This window comes from Cydia pomonella, chromosome 1, assembly GCF_033807575.1.
Source record: "Cydia pomonella isolate Wapato2018A chromosome 1, ilCydPomo1, whole genome shotgun sequence".
Classification (NCBI taxonomy): domain Eukaryota; kingdom Metazoa; phylum Arthropoda; class Insecta; order Lepidoptera; family Tortricidae; genus Cydia; species Cydia pomonella.
In genome coordinates, this window is record NC_084703.1 from 35,435,837 (window position 1) to 35,456,337 (window position 20,501).

At 36.6% G+C, this 20,501-nt stretch overlaps 1 protein-coding gene across 1 annotated transcript in view; it reads right to left on the reverse strand.

Annotated features, from left to right (window-relative positions):
• Positions 1–20,501, reverse strand: part of LOC133521222 (uncharacterized) — a 51,762-nt gene that overhangs the window by 24,868 nt on the left and 6,393 nt on the right. Inside the window, exon 2 of the mRNA XM_061856070.1 lies at positions 15,584–15,789. Within this exon, the coding sequence (XP_061712054.1) occupies positions 15,584–15,777 (194 nt within the window). The 5' untranslated portion in view covers positions 15,778–15,789. The remainder of the gene's footprint in view (positions 1–15,583; positions 15,790–20,501) is intronic.

Here is a 20,501-nt window from a genome sequence, read left to right on the forward strand (position 1 = left end):
GCGCTTTGTGATAAGTTTCAATCACAATGAACATGTCGTTTTGATATGCTCTGCACATTGATCTCGGTGTTCGTTGACTCTTGAGGATAGTTACGTAGGTACTGTGGGGTTAAATAAATGTTTTATTTATTATTCTTGGTATTCTTTAGCAAAGCATCGTAATAGTTTAAAAGTATTGTTATACTGCGTTTGCGAAATCGTATTCTTTTATCAAATCATTTTTTTATTTGCTAAGTAGGTACTAGGTTCTGCCCGCGACTTCGTCTACGTGTAATTATGATCATAATGGAAAATAAGTTTTTGGCAAAAAAAAGAACAATTTTGGTACAAGCTTTTCTCGCTGACTGTACTTTTTTTGCCACTGGCAACGAATACTCATCGAGACAATGCTAAAAACCCCAAACACAATTAGGTTTCGTAGTTTTGCCAGAGAGTTCATATAGCCACCTCCTGTCTCCATCATCAGCTCGATGGTCCTATAAATATTGCATTGTCACCCGACTTACATACCTATGTATGCAAATTTTCAGCTTCATCGGAAACCGGATGTGGGTCAAATATAACTTGCGAGTTTTGATCCGTGCAAACATACATAGGTACATTGCCAGTTAAATAAAATCTTGTAAAATTATTCTATTTCCTTCCCCGGGCCCCAAACTATCTCTATACCAAGTGTGCACCTCGCACAATAAATAGTATCGTATTTGTATTGTAGCGTTATGATCATTCGAATGACTGTTATATTAGTTCAAGAAAATTAATGAAATCAGAAATATTTTTGGAAATCGCACTGAAAGAAAAAAAATGTGTTTCCCCCTTCTACTTCCCCTAACTTCTGAACCATGAATCCAAAAAATATGCAAAATCGTGAAAGTTTAGCTTAGTAAGGGTTTGCAAGGAAAACTATAGCAAACCTGATCGGTTGAGCCATTTGTGAGTTTTTATAATAAGTCTATTTTGACGGACGGGTAACTACGGAACCCTACACTAAGCATGGCCCGACATGCTCTTGGCCGGTTTTTATTTTAATATTTCGTCAGCAGGTGACTTATCTAAAGTAAAAAATTGAGTTATAATGAACAATTACGAAAAAACGACGTTTTCTGAAATTGATAGTACGAGTATTGTTCGTAGCGTAAAAATAAACGTAATCAAAATTTGTAGGAAACTTTATGGTAAAATTTTGCTGATAAAAGGTACCTTCAACAACCCCTCCCCCCTCCCCCCACCCCTACGCCGTGAGCACCACCCTCGAGGACTTTTAGTATCTTGATCTGGACACCACAAGGCATAATTGAACTAATTTACAAAACTACACGAATTAGGTATTTCCCCTGATTGCCCATATTCGGGTTAATGTTCTTGAGCTATATGTAAGATAAGTCGTGCGTGGTGGGCCTGATAAATAATCCGCCGATAGTTTATCGTGTTGCGATGTCAAAGAGATTATGGATCATAAAGTATCTAATTACTCTAATTAGTTACCAAACACCCAAGTGGTTTAATATTGTTGATGTTACTTTTGGAGTCTGGGTAAGTATCCAGTTGCATTCGCTAAAGTCTGATTTAAGTAGCTCGGCTCGGTGGTCTTCGCGGTACGAACTGAATCATTCGAAGTTAGTAGGTATCGTTGCTAAGCGCTACAGGAATTCCAAGTATCCTCAGAAGAAGTTGGTAAGTATTAGTTGGTAGCTTTTTTGTAGCTTTGGCATAAGGCAGCCATTTACATACTTTAATTCACATATATTATATAGATTGGGCATGTAATTTTTTTGAAGTGAGGAATTTCAAACTCCGTAGAATTTAAGACAGTTATTTCAGCGTTTATTTAAAATCAATTCCCTAAGGTTGTATCGGTTACGGAAACTTGTTTGAGACTTGAAGCTTCTTAGAAACAGATTATATTAGAAAATAGCAAGAAAGTTAAACATTAAAAATGGACCTGAAAATATAGTTTCAAACGAGGTACATGCTACGTCTTAAAAAAATCATTAACCTATTTTGATACAAGAAACACAATTTCAGCTATTTGTAAAATTCTTCTGCTAAGGCGGTTGAGATGGATTAGATCGCACATTAACTAATTATGAACCCTACTGCTATCTTTTGCTGCACAATGTTGTTTTTTTTTTAATTTATTGGTAAAATTCAACATTTTATAATACATGTCATTTTTTCTTAACCTAGGTATAAATCAGAAAAAAAACTAAAAATAATTTAATAATTCATTAAAATAATGGTTCAATGACCAAATAGGTACAATTATTATGCAATAGGCAGTTATTTATGTGAGTGGGTCAATGATATACCTAGTTCATTGAGTGATTTAATTTTCTCAAAAAATTCTATGATAACATTCAACATAATGCCCGCATACGAAGTTGCACTATGCACAAAAGTACAATTTAAGTAGCAGCAAGTACCAAGTTGGAAATATAAGAAAATAGGTAACATATACGGAATACTTAGGGATTTTTGATCCAATAACTCATTTTTAATTACTTTATCCAATCTCAATCTCGTCGATATGAATCAATTTCGAAAGTCTTTAGGTAAACGATTTTTCGCGCGAAATCTCGTATAAGTAGCCAATATTGGTTCGAAATTTCAATTCTTATTTAATAATGCTATTCAGTTGTAAGATTTTAAATCTTTTTCTATGAGATCCAAATGCTTCGCTTTATAATAAGTACTGTAATCAATTTATAGCTTAAAGCGCGGTCATGTCCAATTTTATGTTTTGAAATTATAAACAGCATAAGGCTGGCAGTTCTCATACGCAAATAAATTAATGTCATCTACAACATTGACCATACTCGCGGCGTTGAAATGGCAGATATATTTTGTTTATGTCAGTCTTCTTTATTTACTATTTCTTACCTCCTGTTCGACAATGCATCAAATATACATAATAAAAACCTTACCGAAAGCGAATCATTATAGCCCTTGGCTTTAGCCGAGTAGTATTGTTGTACTGAGTTTCACTATAACATTATAAAGTGATTTCAATTCTCACAGATCTTATTGTTTAAAGTGTAATTTCGTGAACTGTGGCTGCACACGCGGCGCGGCGGCCGCCGCACTGATTTGAAAATCAAAATTTATTCGAAAATCGTACTGGCCACCACCTTATTGTTTATGAAAAATGTCTTTACACAATTGAACAAACGTATCTAACATTCATTTTCATTTGTAATTTATTTTAATAAAATATTGTTTGTAGAAGCCTTAGTTGGTTTTATTGTCACGCAGGAGGTAAGAAAAGTAGAGTATACTCCTCGGAGATACTGCTGTTTTTGTCTTGGGCACGCTTGAATCCCTCACTGCACTCAGGCCTCAGTCTTAAAGGCCTTAGTCCCGAGCGAAGCGACGGAATTAACATTAGTTAATTCGGGAGTTAAATCGGTGTCCTTACGTTCAGGATTCAATATCGCGCCCGTGACATAAAACAGTACTTTATCCCCTTGGTGTATAATCTCCTATTAAAGGACTCTGGTTATGATCAATCCTTTCATGACGTTGACAACGGCATTTAACAAATAACAAGGTGGCTATAAAATATACAAAACGTCAATCTGAGGACTTAATAAAAAACGCTATGTCCCAACACCCCGATTAATTGTGAGCTCCTTTAAAGATGTTTGTATTCAGGTAGGACGATGACGGCATTCGGGTATAATTGATTTATTTTGGTTATTTAGAGTTACAGATTCATATGCTCAAAATAATACCACAATTTTTAGTATGGTTCCGGTTTTTATATGGCGATATTATAAGTACCTATGGTCCCCATACACATAGGTACTAAGTGAAAATACAAAGGTATATGATTTATACATGTCTATCAAAAGTATCTAATGATTTGCAATACTTTAAACTAGGTATAGCGGACCGGCGCTTCGGACAACGACGGACGGACGGACGGTAATCGGACAGGCTATACCTTTGAAATCGCACATCGTTTTCTCTATTGGCGTTTTATTGTCTGCATGTGTATCATTAATAAAAGTTTATTTTCATTTGTTGGGTGCCACCATCCATCAAAAGTCTATCAAGAGCAAAAAGGGATTGCGTAAACCGTTAGTAAATTGTAAACCTGTCACTAATTAATATCATAGAACCTGTTATGTCCGTGCTATCTTTAAATTCAACCCCCCCAGCAAAAATGGATGGTATAAGAGCATTGGTTAAGCTTGGTTATGCCTACAACAAAGGTCCATTAAGAAAGTAGGTAGGTGTCTTAAAATAGGTAAACAGTAGAAACTCTATTGTTTATGTGTACGACAGGTAGATAGGTATAACATTTAGTAAAGGAAATAACAATGGGAATAAAATAATAGCCTATGAGAATAATAGGGTATGAGGTACCATCGCCTTATACTTAGGTATACAAGTGTAGCCGATAGGTATGGAAATATTGAATAAAATAAAATCCCAAATAAAATAGCTCAGTAGTAGTTTATGCTGAAGGATGAGTTGCAAGTCTTTTTTCTGTCCGGGTTTCGAGAAATCCCTCGGGCACAACACAAAGTCTGAACCCAATCTGGGTCCGCCGCCGAATTCCATACAAATTAGTTATAATGGTGAACGGATCATCCAATCCACGTTTCAACCACGACCACATATTACGGGTTAGGTATTCAGCAGCGCGAAGATAATTTTTATCCAAGAGAATGAAATCACACAAAAAGCATACAAGTAAAACGAAAAACGTTACAAGTATCAAGTATCATAATGGGCGAAGTTGGATCTTACTTTGAAGCTCGTATGCCCCTTCTGTCACTTAGACTGGACTCAAATAGGGCCCCTGATCTTATTCCACCCGTATCCGTGCGCGCCCGTTCTGACATGAGACAAATAAGTACCTTTTCTAAAATAAATAGACGATGTTGACACCGCATATAGATTAAGATTCTCTCACTTCCTTTATAATTGGTAGCACTGTTTAAAATAAGATGCGGGCTTCATAGCTAAACAAATAACTTATTTTCGAATTATTTTTCGTTACATGTATAGCAGAAAATGAAAATTCACTTACAAAGTTTTATTACGTACTGTCAAAAGAATTCATGTGTGAGTCACACATGAATTCTTTTGACAGTACGTAGTGTGACCCATTTCGTACCTTGTGATAGTGATAATAGTATGAGGTCTCTAGCGATTTTCATGTTGTTTGTCACTGTAACAAGGTACGGAATGGGTCACAAATTAAATATTATTATTGTAAATTACGTTACGTGGATAACGTTACCAACAATTTCTTTAATATTTCAGCAGTAACCAGACCAATACCGAACTCTCATATCAGCATATCTCACGAAGCCATCAAATTCGTTCCAAGAACTAGAAATGTTCGTAGATCAATATGATTTTCATTTTTATATTATTAAATTAAACTGAGTTTAAAATCGGAACATGTTTTGGAAAAACTAGCAGTTGCAGTAAGATTTCCAAGCATGATTTCAGACATATTTTAATTGTTACTATATGTGCTCGTATATCAGAATATAAACAGACACGTCCGTTCATCATCATCATCGTGTAATGGCTCTCATTGTTCTCACAGCAGCCGGTTCATTGTAGCGAGTCGGGGCGAATGGAACATGGAGGAAGGGCAGCGGCTACGAACAAAGCGCCTTCCTGGAACCGGCATAATACAGGTTCGCGGCGACGTGCGATACCTTGGCAGATACCGGCGCGGCCAGGTACCGCGCGCACGACCACCTTTTGTCAACCGCTCGGCTCACCGACCACCTCGTGCTATAACCTGAGGGCCTACCGCGAAGCGAACCACGTTCGACGTGTTGCCTCTCCGTCGCACTTGTAAATTCGTACCTCAGTGTGACAGGGAGGAAACACGTCGAACGTGGTTCCCGGTAGGCCCTCTGTACCTTTAGTCGAAATTTCATAACGTAATGCAACGAACGCGTTTGCATTATGTCTCAAAAACAGTCAGTGTGTTTTTTGTTCAGTAACTAATAATTAGTAAATGCATGCATTCAAACGCGTCGACCTCGTTTACGCAAGTATAAGTTACTATTATGATATGCGTAAATGTTTTATAACGTAAATATGATTGTTAACTTACCTACTAGAACCCCTAGTGTAAATTTATTCGATATCGTAACGTGACGTACGCGTTTGCGTTAAGTCTCATTCTGTACCCCTAGTGTACATTTATTCGATATCGTAACGTGACGTACGCGTTTGCGTTAAGTCTCATTCTCGCGTTCGTCACGTTTCGCTATCGAATAAATTTACACTAGGGTATTGATGTTTAAGTAGTGCGTGGCGTTCACTTATTTTAGTTAGGTACCTATTACATTTGTTTGATGGATTTTTGTTAAATAACTTGAAAAAAAAAATCTGATTGATATTTCTTCGTGAGATTAAAGAGAAAAAAAACGCCTTAAATTAAGTACTTACTTACATAGTCAAGAAAAAGTAGGCAGGAGTGCCTACTAACTAGGCAGGTACTTACTTTGATTGCCCTGTTTGCGTATTTGTAGCCAGTAGGTAGAATCACTTTTAAAAATACCTAATCAATGTGTCACACATTTGAATATTTCTAATTTGGCCTCGAGTTATTCTAGTTAGCTCATTTATATAACCATGTCTAAACACTACGCTCAAACACATCTTACAGCAATTTATTATGGCTCATAAAGCAAACTTCGACAAACTAGGTACCTACCAACATTTTCGTTATGTTTATGATTAACTTTGGTGCAACGAACGGGCAAACCGAATCTTCGTCTTAAAAGGGATGATACCACGTGATCGTCCATACAATAAGAGAAAACGTTTTTCCACTTCTAAACATTTTCCATTCTCCATGATTTTTTTGTATGTTATTGACACAGTGAAAAACAAGGTTTATAGGTTCTTAGTATCAAAATTTGCAAAAGCAAAAAAAAAATATAAAAAAACGAAACACACAAACCTAAAATATATTTTACAGTACATATGGGGCTACTTTATAGCACTAGTGCGAGAAGTAGCATATTATGTTACTGTGTCGAACATTTAAAGGGCCATATGTACTGTAAAACGTTGTACGATACATGTGCGAATAGGTAATTCGCAACTCGTGTCGATTTAAAACACTCCCTTCGGTCGTGTTTTAATTTATCGCCACTCGTTTCGAATTTCCTATTTTTCGCACTTGTATCGTAATGTACTAATGCTGAAGCGATGGACATCAAAAGCAAAGTGATTTGTTAAGATTTAGTAAGTGGAAAACGTTTTCTCCCGAAATGGATATTCATAGAAAAAAAAACCGTTATTTCGCTAGATTTGCGATCAATCTATTCTTCCCTCTTAAATTGTTAGTGTTAACTAATTGCTACAGACGCGCGAAAGGCCTGTACACACCTCACTGATAAGATAATGGAATACAATATAATATAATCAAATGTATGTAATGTATAAATGTATTCAGGACGCTTACACAACTAGACTAAACTAAAACATGACAAAAAAACACTTTACAACGTCAATGAAAAGGTTTCCAGTTTTCCACTCAGCTTTGTGTCATGGTACCTTTTGAATACCTTGACCCTGGTCTTGCGATTGGCTTGAGAAAGTTTTCCACTTTCCAATAAATGATACAAATACGAAACGAACGATAAAATTTGCGATACACTGCGGCATTTGATTAATTGATTGAATTTGTTGCTCCTATGTCCTACTTAGCCAGGAATTATCTAAATTCGCTTGCCATTTGTTTTTGTAGCAAAGTCTGTAGAAGGTAATAATAAGCAATGATACTCGTAAGTGCTTGATGACATGACGACACGATGAAATATCATATTTATGCGCAAACAAATTAGATTTTTTCGAAGAATTAATTCGTTTTAATACCTTCATTTGGTCCTAAATCCGTGTAATCCGAGGAGATATTCATACATTTTTTTAGTATAATCATGTTTAAATTCCCAAAACATGTCTGTTTACCAGTGTCTGATCCACCAGGCCTTGCTGACAGTGCAATTGTAATTGATGGCGGGTTCCTTTTACATCGAGTGGTTTGGCAATCCAAGGATAAAAATGTATCTCCTAAGGCTCCCAAACTGTATGCACACCTCCTGGGCCAAATGAAAGTATTAAGTGGATTTTGTAGCTTGTTAGGAATTAATTCCTCGAAACGCTATTTTGTATTTAATTTGATTGGCCTATATACAATATAGCAATAATTAACATTCATTAATTGAACATAAATACAACTCGAACCAATTACGTGGTAATTGTAATACGCTCGAAGATCCCACAATGGGCTGTACTTCGTAATTTGGTCACCATTTCCTAATGCCAAATGTCAACATACGAGTACAAAAGAGGTTAACTTTTAAAGTGAGCTTACGTTTGGAACTATTGAGTATCACGTTGCGTATCACACTCGCATCACTCGTATGTTAACAAAAATCGTCTGTAGTTTGCTCGCTTATTTTCATCGAGTATATTTAATACTATTATTTTTTATAATGATGACTATGACCTGTATAATTGACTACGTACAAGTACTACGTATGGTGATGAGTGACTGCAATTGCTCTGTTAGCGATGAGGCTCGCATAAAATATTTTACCGCCAAATGCCGCCATGGAACGAGTATTTGCTATTTCAGCCTTCAGGCCTCAGGTTGGGTGTGTCATCATGCTCTGTGTGTATTGTGAATCAAATATATTAATACATTTCGTACATTTTACGAAATAATTTTACGACAGGATAAACAGTCTGCCTCGCCTGTTCGATTGAGCTGTCTTGTTCGATTGACGTTCCAATCAATTGGTTATATTCCCTAAAAAGGCCTGGTGATTCTACGAGTACAGTAAGTACAATATAGTACGAGTATATAATATCTGTGTACATGGAGGCGGCATGGTTCTACGTCAGCTAAAAGTACCATAATTGAATAACATCATTTAGATGTGATTCTGATGTCAGTCTACGTTCGATTCGGTCTGTTAGTGAATCTGGGCTCACCGAGTTGTAATGGCCACCTTTGGTCACTCACATCATAACATTTCATGAAATTGCATTGTCCCCGAAGCTACCTTTAAATGCTAATTTTCACCTGAATCAAATATAAACTTGAAAGATCCGATTACGGGCAGACAGAGTTACATTTTGAGAAACTTACATTTTGCCCATCAAAATGATGTCATTTTGTTACCATTCGTCCGTGCGTCTCGCTTACGCAAATACATGTACGGACAAGTACGAGCAAAATGGACGCGAATGATAACTAAATAATATCTTTTAGATATCAATTAGATGTCTAAATTTACATTTGAATTGGCCTCCGGGGCGAGTGAAAGTAAATAAAAGCAATTAAAAAAATAAAATAAACTGACACTGACAGTATCTACAATTCTGCACTATCTGCAGTAGTTAGTTTCTTCTTGATGAACAAATGAACAGCTAAAGGTGAGTCCCGGTCATTGACGCCATGCTCGAAGTCAGCAATTAAAATGACAATTTAGCATTGTGATGAATGCATAACATGAAACAATTACAGTTCGCGGATTCTTAGAAAACTCATATAAAACAAGTTTGAATAAGTGGACAATAACATTACATAATAGTCCGCAGGCCAGGCGCAAATTTCGTTGGTCATTGCAACTAGGGCGATAACTCGTAGAGTGGTTAAGGGAGATGTATATTAAAGCTTAGTGAACGTTAGCTGTTGGTCCATTGGTGGATTGAGAAACAGTAGTCACCCAAATACGTAAAACAAATTGGTTATCGCATGCGGATTGAAACTATTGTGAATAAAATAATCGTCAGGCGGTTTATAGTGGCGCAAAGACCAGTCAGTCATCTGGTCACATGAACGTGTATTTTTGTTGTCATCGCGACTTAAGAAACTTTGGTCCTCAACCCACCTCGCCCGGGACGCTAAATTGATCATGGATATCTGTTCCGGGTTTGCAAACTATAATACATACCTACTTTAGCCCTAACACAAAACTACTTGCTAGTTGCGCGAATCCTAGCAGCTGCTATACAGTCGTATATGACTCACGCTAGACCGGGCCGGGGCCGGGCCGGAGCTTCCGACACTCGTTTCCTATGGAAAGCACCACGTGATCACCGATCAGCCGTCATAGAAAATGATGTGTCGGGCGCCTCGGCACTATAGAGTGAGTCATCCTTTACGCTGTCGTTTTAAAACGATATTCTGAAATACCTAATAATAAATTGGACATATACATTTAAGTAACATAATTATATCTACGTTAGACTGCCCGATTGGCTCGAATTCGTGTGCGTGACACCGCTATACTGGTCCCATTCTTATGGCCCGTAAGGCCTGTCCTTGGATAATTTAGATATATATCAATGAGAAACACTAACGGCTGGCTATGTCCCTTAAACTACGAATATGCAGTGGCGTAGGGTAGAGGAATAATGTAACACGTATATCGAGGATATATAGTTCTTCAAATCTACTGAGAACCATAAATACCTTTTTAAATATTTTATAGTAATAATATTGGCATTTACAAAGTATATGAAAGGTATGCTTTTAAATTACTATCCTTATATGTGTTGGCAATATCAATAGAATTACGAAGAAATAGTTATTTGTACAACAAGAAATAACTTTGATCTCGTGTAGTACACAAACATTTTCACGTCAGTCAGCCATAAAAAAAAACCTGAAAAAAATGTAATCCGTCTTTATCACTATTTCACTCATGTTTTCTGAAGGTATTCTAACAATTAACTTTAACTACCGCAATAAAACAAAACGAAAGAAATTTCAATAAAATAATACGAAAATAATTAATTAACGAACATCAATAGACAGTTCAATCGACAACTGTTTTTTGTAAAAAAAACTTTGTAAGATACGGTCCGAATTGCAGACACTACTATTTGTCAACTGTAGTAGAGATCGTTAAAGGTAGCTAAGTAGAATTATTTACTGCGTAAAAATTGCGTAAATTTGTATAAGTTCATTGTTTTGGTTGTATAATAAAATAAATTTAAATTTTAAATATTATACTTTTATTTCATTAATTCATTATTACGAATTAAGACTTTTTGGAACGATGCGGTCTGACTTATTTCGGGAGTTTATTATAAACCGTCAATTTACCGTTGAATTACATATGCACTTTATTTGTCTCTTTCTTTTTGCTAATGATGTGAAAGGGACAAAGACAATATAATCCAAATACTTCGAACGTGTATTAGGCCCCGCACGTTGAAATGACATTCTAATATAAAGGTAACTTGAATGTTATTTTGTCTCACTCAGTGAGCAAAAAGCGATTTTGCTCCCTGTTTTTAAGCAGCAAATTACCCTTGTTCGAGCTGCTGACATGAAAAACGTATTTTCCGCACAAGTACTTATCTTATATGCATTCTCGTACTTGTAGTCTATTAAATCTTGTTGTAGGGTCATAAAATTAAATTCACACCTTCCTTCCTTAGTTTAACTACCTCCGACGTTATGCTCAACGCGCAACATTGTGCTCGCAGCCAGATTATTAATTATTAATTCAAGGCAGTAAACGCGTAGTCCTATATTTATAATATTGATTGATCACAGCTACAAATTCCCCTTCGGTTGATTTTTATCGATTTTTGTGGTCACGTACCTCAAAAAGATAAACGGAACCCTTATAGGATCACTTTGTTGTCCGTCCGTCCATCTGTCTGTCAATACACTCAATACCCTGTATCTCGGGAACACGTGGCATTATCGAGTTGAAATTAAAACCATATATTCAGGTCTACAACCCCTTTAAGCTATGCAAAAATGAAACTTCTAAGTTAATGTAAAAAAGATACGTCCGTTTATGCCACAAAAAAATCGTATACATATTTTGACACTCAAGGGATTCAAAATTCATAAGGTACTTCCAGTTGACCTAGGAAAACGAAATTTGGCAAGTAATATTTTCTTACACTACAAGTCCAGGGAAAAATATCAAAACTCTAAATTTGTTGTAAAAATAAGTTAAATTTGTACGGAACCCTCGGTGAGCGAGTCCGACTCGCACTTGTCCGGTTTTTTTATTATTATGAGCTTTTAATTTTTTATCGATTCTGTTTTTCGCTCTTAAATCTTATGTACTCGTATCACGACGGGACATTCCTCGTTTTTCCATAATGTCAATATTCAGAGAGGAAAATGGGTACTAACGTTTGAATGGAGAAGCCGTCCTTTACTATCCTCTTTAAGAATATAATTAAGTGCGATTGAAGAGTTTAAATTTAAACCTTTTCCGATGGGCTATTTATTATATCTATTCAGGGAAGACGCGCAGCTTTTGTAGGTTGCTTTCCGTATACATGCCTAATTCAAATTATGTAACAAGAGTTCATTCATTGTAGGTAAATAACGAACAAACTCAACTCAATTGATTATGCTAACACAGATCGGAAGACATTGGGCGCTTTTGTTAATTATAATAATATACCTTCTGTCCGCGGCTCCATCTGCGTGGAATGATGATGATGATCATACCCCGGGGTTTTCGGTGCGGAAATGTTTTACACTAGCCAAAAAACAGGTTAAAACTATAAAAACCAATACTATTTTAATATTTCTAAGCGCATTTGAAGCTTACCTTCTATTTTTAATTCATAGTTTGGTAATTATTTTACAATAGACAAAGTTATAAATACAAGAAAACATTCCCGCACCGAAAACCCCGACGTATGATGATGATTGATGAAAACTATCCCGTCTTACCCTGGGCCGCAAACTATCCCTATCTCTAATTTCACCTAAATCGGTTCAGAGGTAACCTACTCAGATTCGCATCATCCATCGTCGACAAAATCGAATCACATCCACGAATTGCCATTTCCCGCCCTCTGGAATAACCCCTACAAATATAAGAAATGCGACAGTACTTGTCAGTCTGTCTGTTACCTCTTCTTTTTCTTCTTCTTCTGTTAAGAGGATAGGCCACGGGCCACGGCTGCCCCGAAACCGCTTTTTTTATACAAACGTAGTTCTCATTTTCCTTTCTGGATATTAACATCAATAACATCATTAAAAATGTTTTGACACAATTTGTTGTATATCAACCACAGCTATGCCCCATGTATGATTTTTTCCTAATCTTTAATTATTACACAAGTTAGGAGCATATAAAAATTTGTATGAAATCTGTGTTTTGCTCTTAATTTTTACACAAATAAAAAAAATCTAAGAAAGTCAAACATAGGGGTAAGTATACATCAAAATATGTACGTAAAAACATTATCCATAATGTCAATATTCAGAGAAGAAAATGGGGACTACGTTTATATGAAGTATTTTTTCGTAAATTTTGTATGTATGAAGGACATGGGATAGTTTTTATCAATCATCATCACTTTACTCTACACAGGCGAAGTCGCGGGCAGAACCTAGTGTACAGTCAGCTGAAGAGAGAGGTGACATACAATCAGCCTATGCAGGGGAGGTCACCTCGCTCTGCATGTGACTGAACTATATTTACGTATGTAGGAAACAAAGCGAGGGTGAGCCCAGACACTACGTACGGGAATGTGCATAATAGTACATCTGCGGATTATTATATCGGTAGCTACCTACAAGTATGTGGCTATCACGCGGGCGCGGCGCCCGCAGCGGGCTCCTTCCGAGAATTGCTCGCACTTATTACCGCGCCAGCGCCATACATCTGCCGAATACGTCATATCTAATCATCGGAATGGTTCTCTGCAAGTCAACATTGCAGATTATGAGAATAAAACACGCTGGTAAGGTTATATAAATATGGCCGTTCTTAAAAAAAGTCTGTTAACTCTAATTCTACTTTACCAGTTTGAGATTGGTTTGTATCAATACCGGTAGGTACTGGCTTAAAATAAATTGAGGTTAGGCCAATCAACACTTTTGGTATCTAACTTACGCCAGTTTTACCTTACATCGGGTCATACGCAAATACACACGCACAAAAACAAAAGTTGATTATTCTGTCCCCGTTTGGGAGTCCATATCTAGTTTTAAGCGGTATCTAACTTTTGGATATTGGGAACAGAATAAAATGCAGGAGACTAAAATCCATAACTGCGGTAAGCGAATAGTACGACAAGTCACTACAATTACAATGTCGGCATTGGAGGTTACCTTACGGAGCTCTTCACTGATCACACTAATTATCTATTTGAGGGATGTTGACCGCTAATTGGTATGATATGAACGTATGTATTATTATAATATTATATCTCTACGGTCTACGTACCAGTACATACATATTACATAACAATTATGTCGTTCGAAATTAAGGTTAGGACGGTTTAGTTTATGGTACGGTAACTACCTTTATTTTGCCTTAATTCCGGGAAACGATGATTTTGCGTTAAGTAATAAATAGTTTGCGTTTACATTGGTTACAAATTTGGGTTTTCATTGTTTAAATGGATCCTATACAGATTCTTTAAACAATCCATACCTGGAAGGCCTACTTAATAACATAGGCCAATCAAAATTCGAGGAATTAATTCCCAGCAAGCAGGAAATTGTTTTAATACCTTCATTTGGTCCTGTACGTATTTGGTATTATGTGTAATGAGATTTTGCGCAATCCCAGGTGTGCAGACATTTTGCTCTTTTTAAGATTTTTGCTTGTAAATCGAAAACGATACGTCCGACGGAAAATTTGTTATATTCATGATGAAAATTGATATCTGAGAATCCGAAAGGTACCTTAATATGAATTCATAGTCGAAGTTGTAAAAAATGGCCGCCATTTTGAATTTCTTTATTTTAGTATGATCATGATCATGTTAAAAAAATGGCCACCATTTTGAATTTCTTTATTTTAGTATGATCAAGTTCATGTTAAAAAATGGCCGCCATTTTGAATTTCTTTATTTTAGTATGATCATGTTAAAAATCCGAAAGCGCTTTTTCACCAGGGTCTGATCGACCTTACCTTGCTGGAAGTGCCACTGTAATTGATGGTAGGTTCCTTCGTCATATGGTTTGGTAATCGAAGGAATGGAATGTATCTCTCAAGGCACCCATAAGTTCTTCACAACTTCTGCTGCATGCAAACTCGGATTACACGACCGGTCTTACCCTGTGGGTAGTGACCTGGGTGTGCCTAGGTATGAAGCCAATAGTTCCGGGTTCAAATCCTGGTAAGGGAATTTATTTGTATCATGAACACAGATATTTCTTCCTGAGTCATGGGTGTTTTCTATGTATTTAAGTATTTATATATTATATACATGGCCCCATAATAGAAGTTGCTCAGTATGACCTAAATATTAAAGGGTTTGAGTAAATGGTTTTAGTTAATAAACATACTGTATATCGTTGTCTAAATACCCACAACACAAGCCTTCATGAGCTCACTAAGTCAATTTGTGTAATAATGTCCTATAATATTTATTTATTTATTACACGCATTTAGGACCAAATGAAGGTATTGAGACGATTTCCAGTTTGCTGGAAAACTAATTCCTCAAAACGCTTTTGTTGGATCAATGTGATTGGTCTAATAGTATATGGGCAAAATTGATGTTATTTTCGAATGTTGCCATCAATAATGCAACACTTAGGTATATACTAGCCAATATATGTAAATTACGAGCAAGTGCTTACCATTCGATGCTTCGGTATCCTTTCACGCAGCAGTGGATGCTTTTAAATTGGCCCTGGAAGCCGTACTCGAGCGCGACCGGTTCCTTGGTGAACTGCATGTAGGTGGTGTTGGAGGGGATGAGGTGCAGCGAGCAGAGGTCCGCGGCGGCGGCGGCGCGCGCGCCGGCCGCCACCACTAACACCAGCAGCAGCATGCGACCGGACACCTGCAGGAAAAAAGAGCGATTATTAGTAAATGATTTTAAAAACAAATTATGTACTTTAATGTTGAAGGTTCATTTACCCTCTTCCTTCTGAAGTGAATTGCATAAATATAAAAATTAAACCAAAGAATACAATGTAAATAAAATGCTCCGCTAGAAAATCTGTTTATCTAACTTTAAAAAAATGCACACACATAAAGCGGTCAAACTATTATATCACCCATGTTTTTGCGTCGGAGGTTATAAACTATTAAGTACAGTCAAGGTATTAAATTTCGATACGGACTAAGTGACAAAAATATGAACACACTACCTTAATATTCAATATTTATAGGCAATAAGGTCGTGTATACATATGTTTGGCACTTTGACCGTATCGATATTTAATACCTTGACTGTACTTACTTAAGTTACTAAAATTATGACGCAAGATGTTAAGTAACAAAGGCTTGTTTTATTATTCTGATTTTCCCGCGTGATTCCCGTTCCCATGGAATTTCGCAAATTACCCATTGAGTTATTATTACTATAGAGAAGCCATACCAAACAATGAAATTGTCGCAACCGCAACCTGTACAGCGTGACTAAAACGTCATAAGCGCCGTGTAATTCATGGCGCTTACGCGTTTAGGCCTTTTTTTATTTATTTTCGACTATTTTAAAGTTATATGTAGGTCCACGCTTACAGTACGCGTTTGGGTCGTGAGATCCACGCTCCGCTTACATAGTTTGTTGTCAAAACAACAACAACTCATGGCGCATAATACTGGTTCTCTACGGTTCAATGGTCATACCTCTCCGTTCAAAGTACACTCTAATCAGTTCGCGTGAATTACTACTACTACTACTAAATACTTTTAATTGATAAGTATTACCTGTATTACTGTTAAAATTAATGACATCATCTTGTATTAACTATAAGTGGAAACTGTTTTGGCTTATGTTCTAAGTATATTAGATGTAAGTAAGGGTCCTCGAGTGACGAACAGCTGAACATGTAATTTCCTATAGGGAACAACAAGGCGGAAAGTCCAGATTGACGTGTATTGACAATCTGAGCAGTAATGTAAGTATAATAAATAAATAAAAATAAATAAATATTATAGGACATTATTACACAAATTGACTAAGTCCCACAGTAAGCTCAATAAGGCTTGTGTTGAGGGTACTTAGACAACGATATATATAATAAGTACCAAGTAATCGTTGTATGAGAGGTGCACGTGCACACAACCGGTCGTTGTGAATTCCTAGCGGGAGGCCTTTGTCCAGCATTGACGTTTTCCGACTAAACTAATGATGCGAATCGCATTATTTGACTCTTAGGGCTACTTGCACCATCCCACTAACCCGGAGTTAACCGGTTAAACCGTTAACCCAGTGTCAAATTGTACTGGTAACCATGGTAACTGCAGGTTAACCGATTAAATCGTTAACCCAGTGTCAAATTTTACTGGTAACCATAGCAACCGCAGGTTAACCGGTTAAACCGTTAACCCAGAGTCAAATTGTACAGGTAACCATGGTAAATGCAGGTTAACCAATTATACCGTTAACCCAGTGTCAAATTGTACTGGTAACCATGGTAACGGCAGGTTAACCGGTTAAACCGTTAACTCAGTGTCAAATTGTACTGTTACCCATGGTAACTCCAGGTTTAACTGGTTAACCTTTGGTTATTGATTGGTGCAAGTGGCCCTTATACGTAAAAAAAATAGCTACGCCTTCTACACGTATTACATGTAAGTTGGGTTGACTATGTATAAGTCAGCATCAAATAGACATTTTATTCACGGTAAAAGTGGCTAAATAAAGCAGGACACATCTTTCTTTCTATAGTTAAAATGATGTGTTACGTCATATTTGGCCACTTTGGCCGTCACAATCTATTTGATGCCGACTGTACAGGGACTAGTTGCGGTTTAACACACATTAACTCTGTAACTTACATAGCCATGAATATTTAGGTAGCTCATAGCTATATAGGTCGTTCATATACGTAGGTACTCAGTTGTCAGGTTGTCACTTACACATGAACAATTCTTAGCACTGGCTCTTTACGAATGTGACCACAACAGGATGTTGGGTGTCCTGACAACTTGGAACAATCGGTGTCGCTTGTGGGAAAATGATGGGAAAAACAAACCTATGCATCGGTATTGAATTAAGTACCGAAATGTGAGGTATTGGTAAACAATTCCTACTATTGGGTTGTTCTATTGAAATGCGTAGTTCAATATGAACAAATTAATTCATGGAATTATAATTATTAAAAAAATTGATTCCAAAAGGTTTATAATAAACGGTCTAGCACGAGACTATTGGGCTCTGGATCATTTGAACTAAAATGGATTATTGAAACTAAAACAAAAACTAAAATCGGATATATGCCACTGGCCACCTTATAGGTACTTAGATAACGGGATGGCTAAATGATAATGAAAATGTTTAATTCTAAAACTCTAGGGTATCCATCTGTCAACTTTACTTCAAGTTCCGCCTCCAGGGGAGAGGGAGAGAAATTAAGGGTGAATTAGCCGCTTACTGGCACAGATCGAATTCCACGCGGGCGGAGCCGCGGGCACAGCCAGTATAACATAAAGTTAACCACATTAAAATTTTTGTAACCGTCTTCTGACCGTCCGCATCATGTTTTGGACAACGTTTAATTTTAATTATTTCGTCATATTAAAATGTCATGCATTATAAAGGCAATCTTTACAATAAAAATCCATATAAAAAAAAACGAATCTGCCATTGATCAAGCTTTAGAGACGTCAATGTTTTGGTAAAAACTTATGCAATGGCTTTTTTAGTAATTTTATACGCTCGTGGCATAACGAATAAAAAATGTTAATCCTTCGAATTTCCCTTCGGTGTAGAGTTTCTGATTTCTGGATCTGGTTAATAGTGGATGAGGAGGGCTTTCACTGAAATACGATGTTCAACTCACAGTATTTACTGGACAAGACTGATTACAACCAGCCAACCAACTCCTTAGCTTACTCTATTTGTCAAATATGGCGTGATTAATAGCCTCTTAAAGGCGATAGATGGCACAATTCAGTCCTTCTCCGACACATATATATACAAGAATAGCTCGTTGAAAGGTATAACATTTTTTTTATACTACGTCGGTGGCAAACAAGCATACGGCCCGCCTGATGGTAAGCAGTCTCCGTAGCCTATGAACGCCTGCAACTCCAGAGGAGTTACATGCGCGTTGCCGACCCTAAACCCGCCCCCCCCTCGTTGAGCTCTGACAACCTTACTTACCGGCTTATATGTAACTAGTTTAATTTATCGCCCGTATTGGATACGTATTTCAACGGCTGTAAAATTATCATCATAGTTTGATACACTATCAGGTTACCTCCGTTACGTCTCTTCTCTTGGTTCGATCACTAAAAATGTAATCTACCGCTGCGACCATATTACTGATTTTAGTTTACAATAACAATATACCATTTTGGTTCCGTGCATTATACAAATAGACTAAAATAATTGAATTTTTGCGAGCTTATTTTTGTCAAAGCTGGGTTTTGGGTAAAGGCCTCCTTCATCCGTTTCCGGGTATCTACTCTCTACCGCTTCTCTTTGAATTGCATCTGTCCAACGGTCTTTACGTTTCCCTTTGCCTACTTTTCCGATAGAACTCGTCATTACAGTATATACCAGTTATATATTAAGTATTTGTATGTTTGTGTTCTAGTTTTTGCTGATAAAAATTGGTCCTTCGTTAACTTAATAATAACATCTGATTATGTTCTTAAATGTATTCCCATTCGATGAATATTATACAATTGACATTTCATTTTAATAAAACCTGATGTTTTCCATGTGATTCGGAAAAAAAAAGCTTCCGGAACACTGCATATATTAATTAGGTAATATAAATGTAATGTCGCTTATTACAAAAAAAACCGGGCAAGTGCGAGTCGGACTCGCGCACGAAGGGTTCCGTACCATTATTTATAAAAACGGCAAAAAAAATATGTTTGTTGTATGGGAGCCCCCTTAAATATTTATTTTATTCTGTTTTTAGTATTTCATCGTCATTATCATCATCATTTATTGAATGTCAACCATGGTATTACAAGGTGGTATTATTTGTTGTTATAGCGGCAACAGAAATACATCATCTGTGAAAATTTCAACTGTCTAGCTATCACGGTTCATGAGATACAGCCTGGTGACAGACGGACGGACGGACAGCGAAGTCTCAGTAATAGGGTCCCGTTTGACCCTTTGGGTACGGAACCCTAAAAATACAAAGGAGTAAAAAAAATGTGACTTTACCAATTCTACGGCACAATAGGTGAAATTCCATTGCCATTCATCACAAGAAAAAATAGGAAGTATAGATTGGAATTCAAATCAAAAATAAATGTATTTACATAATAAATGTAGAGAACAAAGGGTAATGTAAGTATATACGTAGTAGAGAACCAATAAAATTATAGGGTCAGAAATATATAATGTTGTCAATGTTGTAAAATCTGTCAAAATTACTATCTTTATAATCTATCGGTAAATAATATGGTACGTATGGTATGGTATGGTAAGCAAATGAAAATAGCTGTATGTTTTGTAATAATTTGATTTACTTATATCTTGACCTAATATAACCTAAGTTTTACCTTCACGACAACCCGCCGCAATTGCGGTAGCTGCAGCGTTTTTAGTTATATTTATTTTGAAACTGCTTTTAAAAA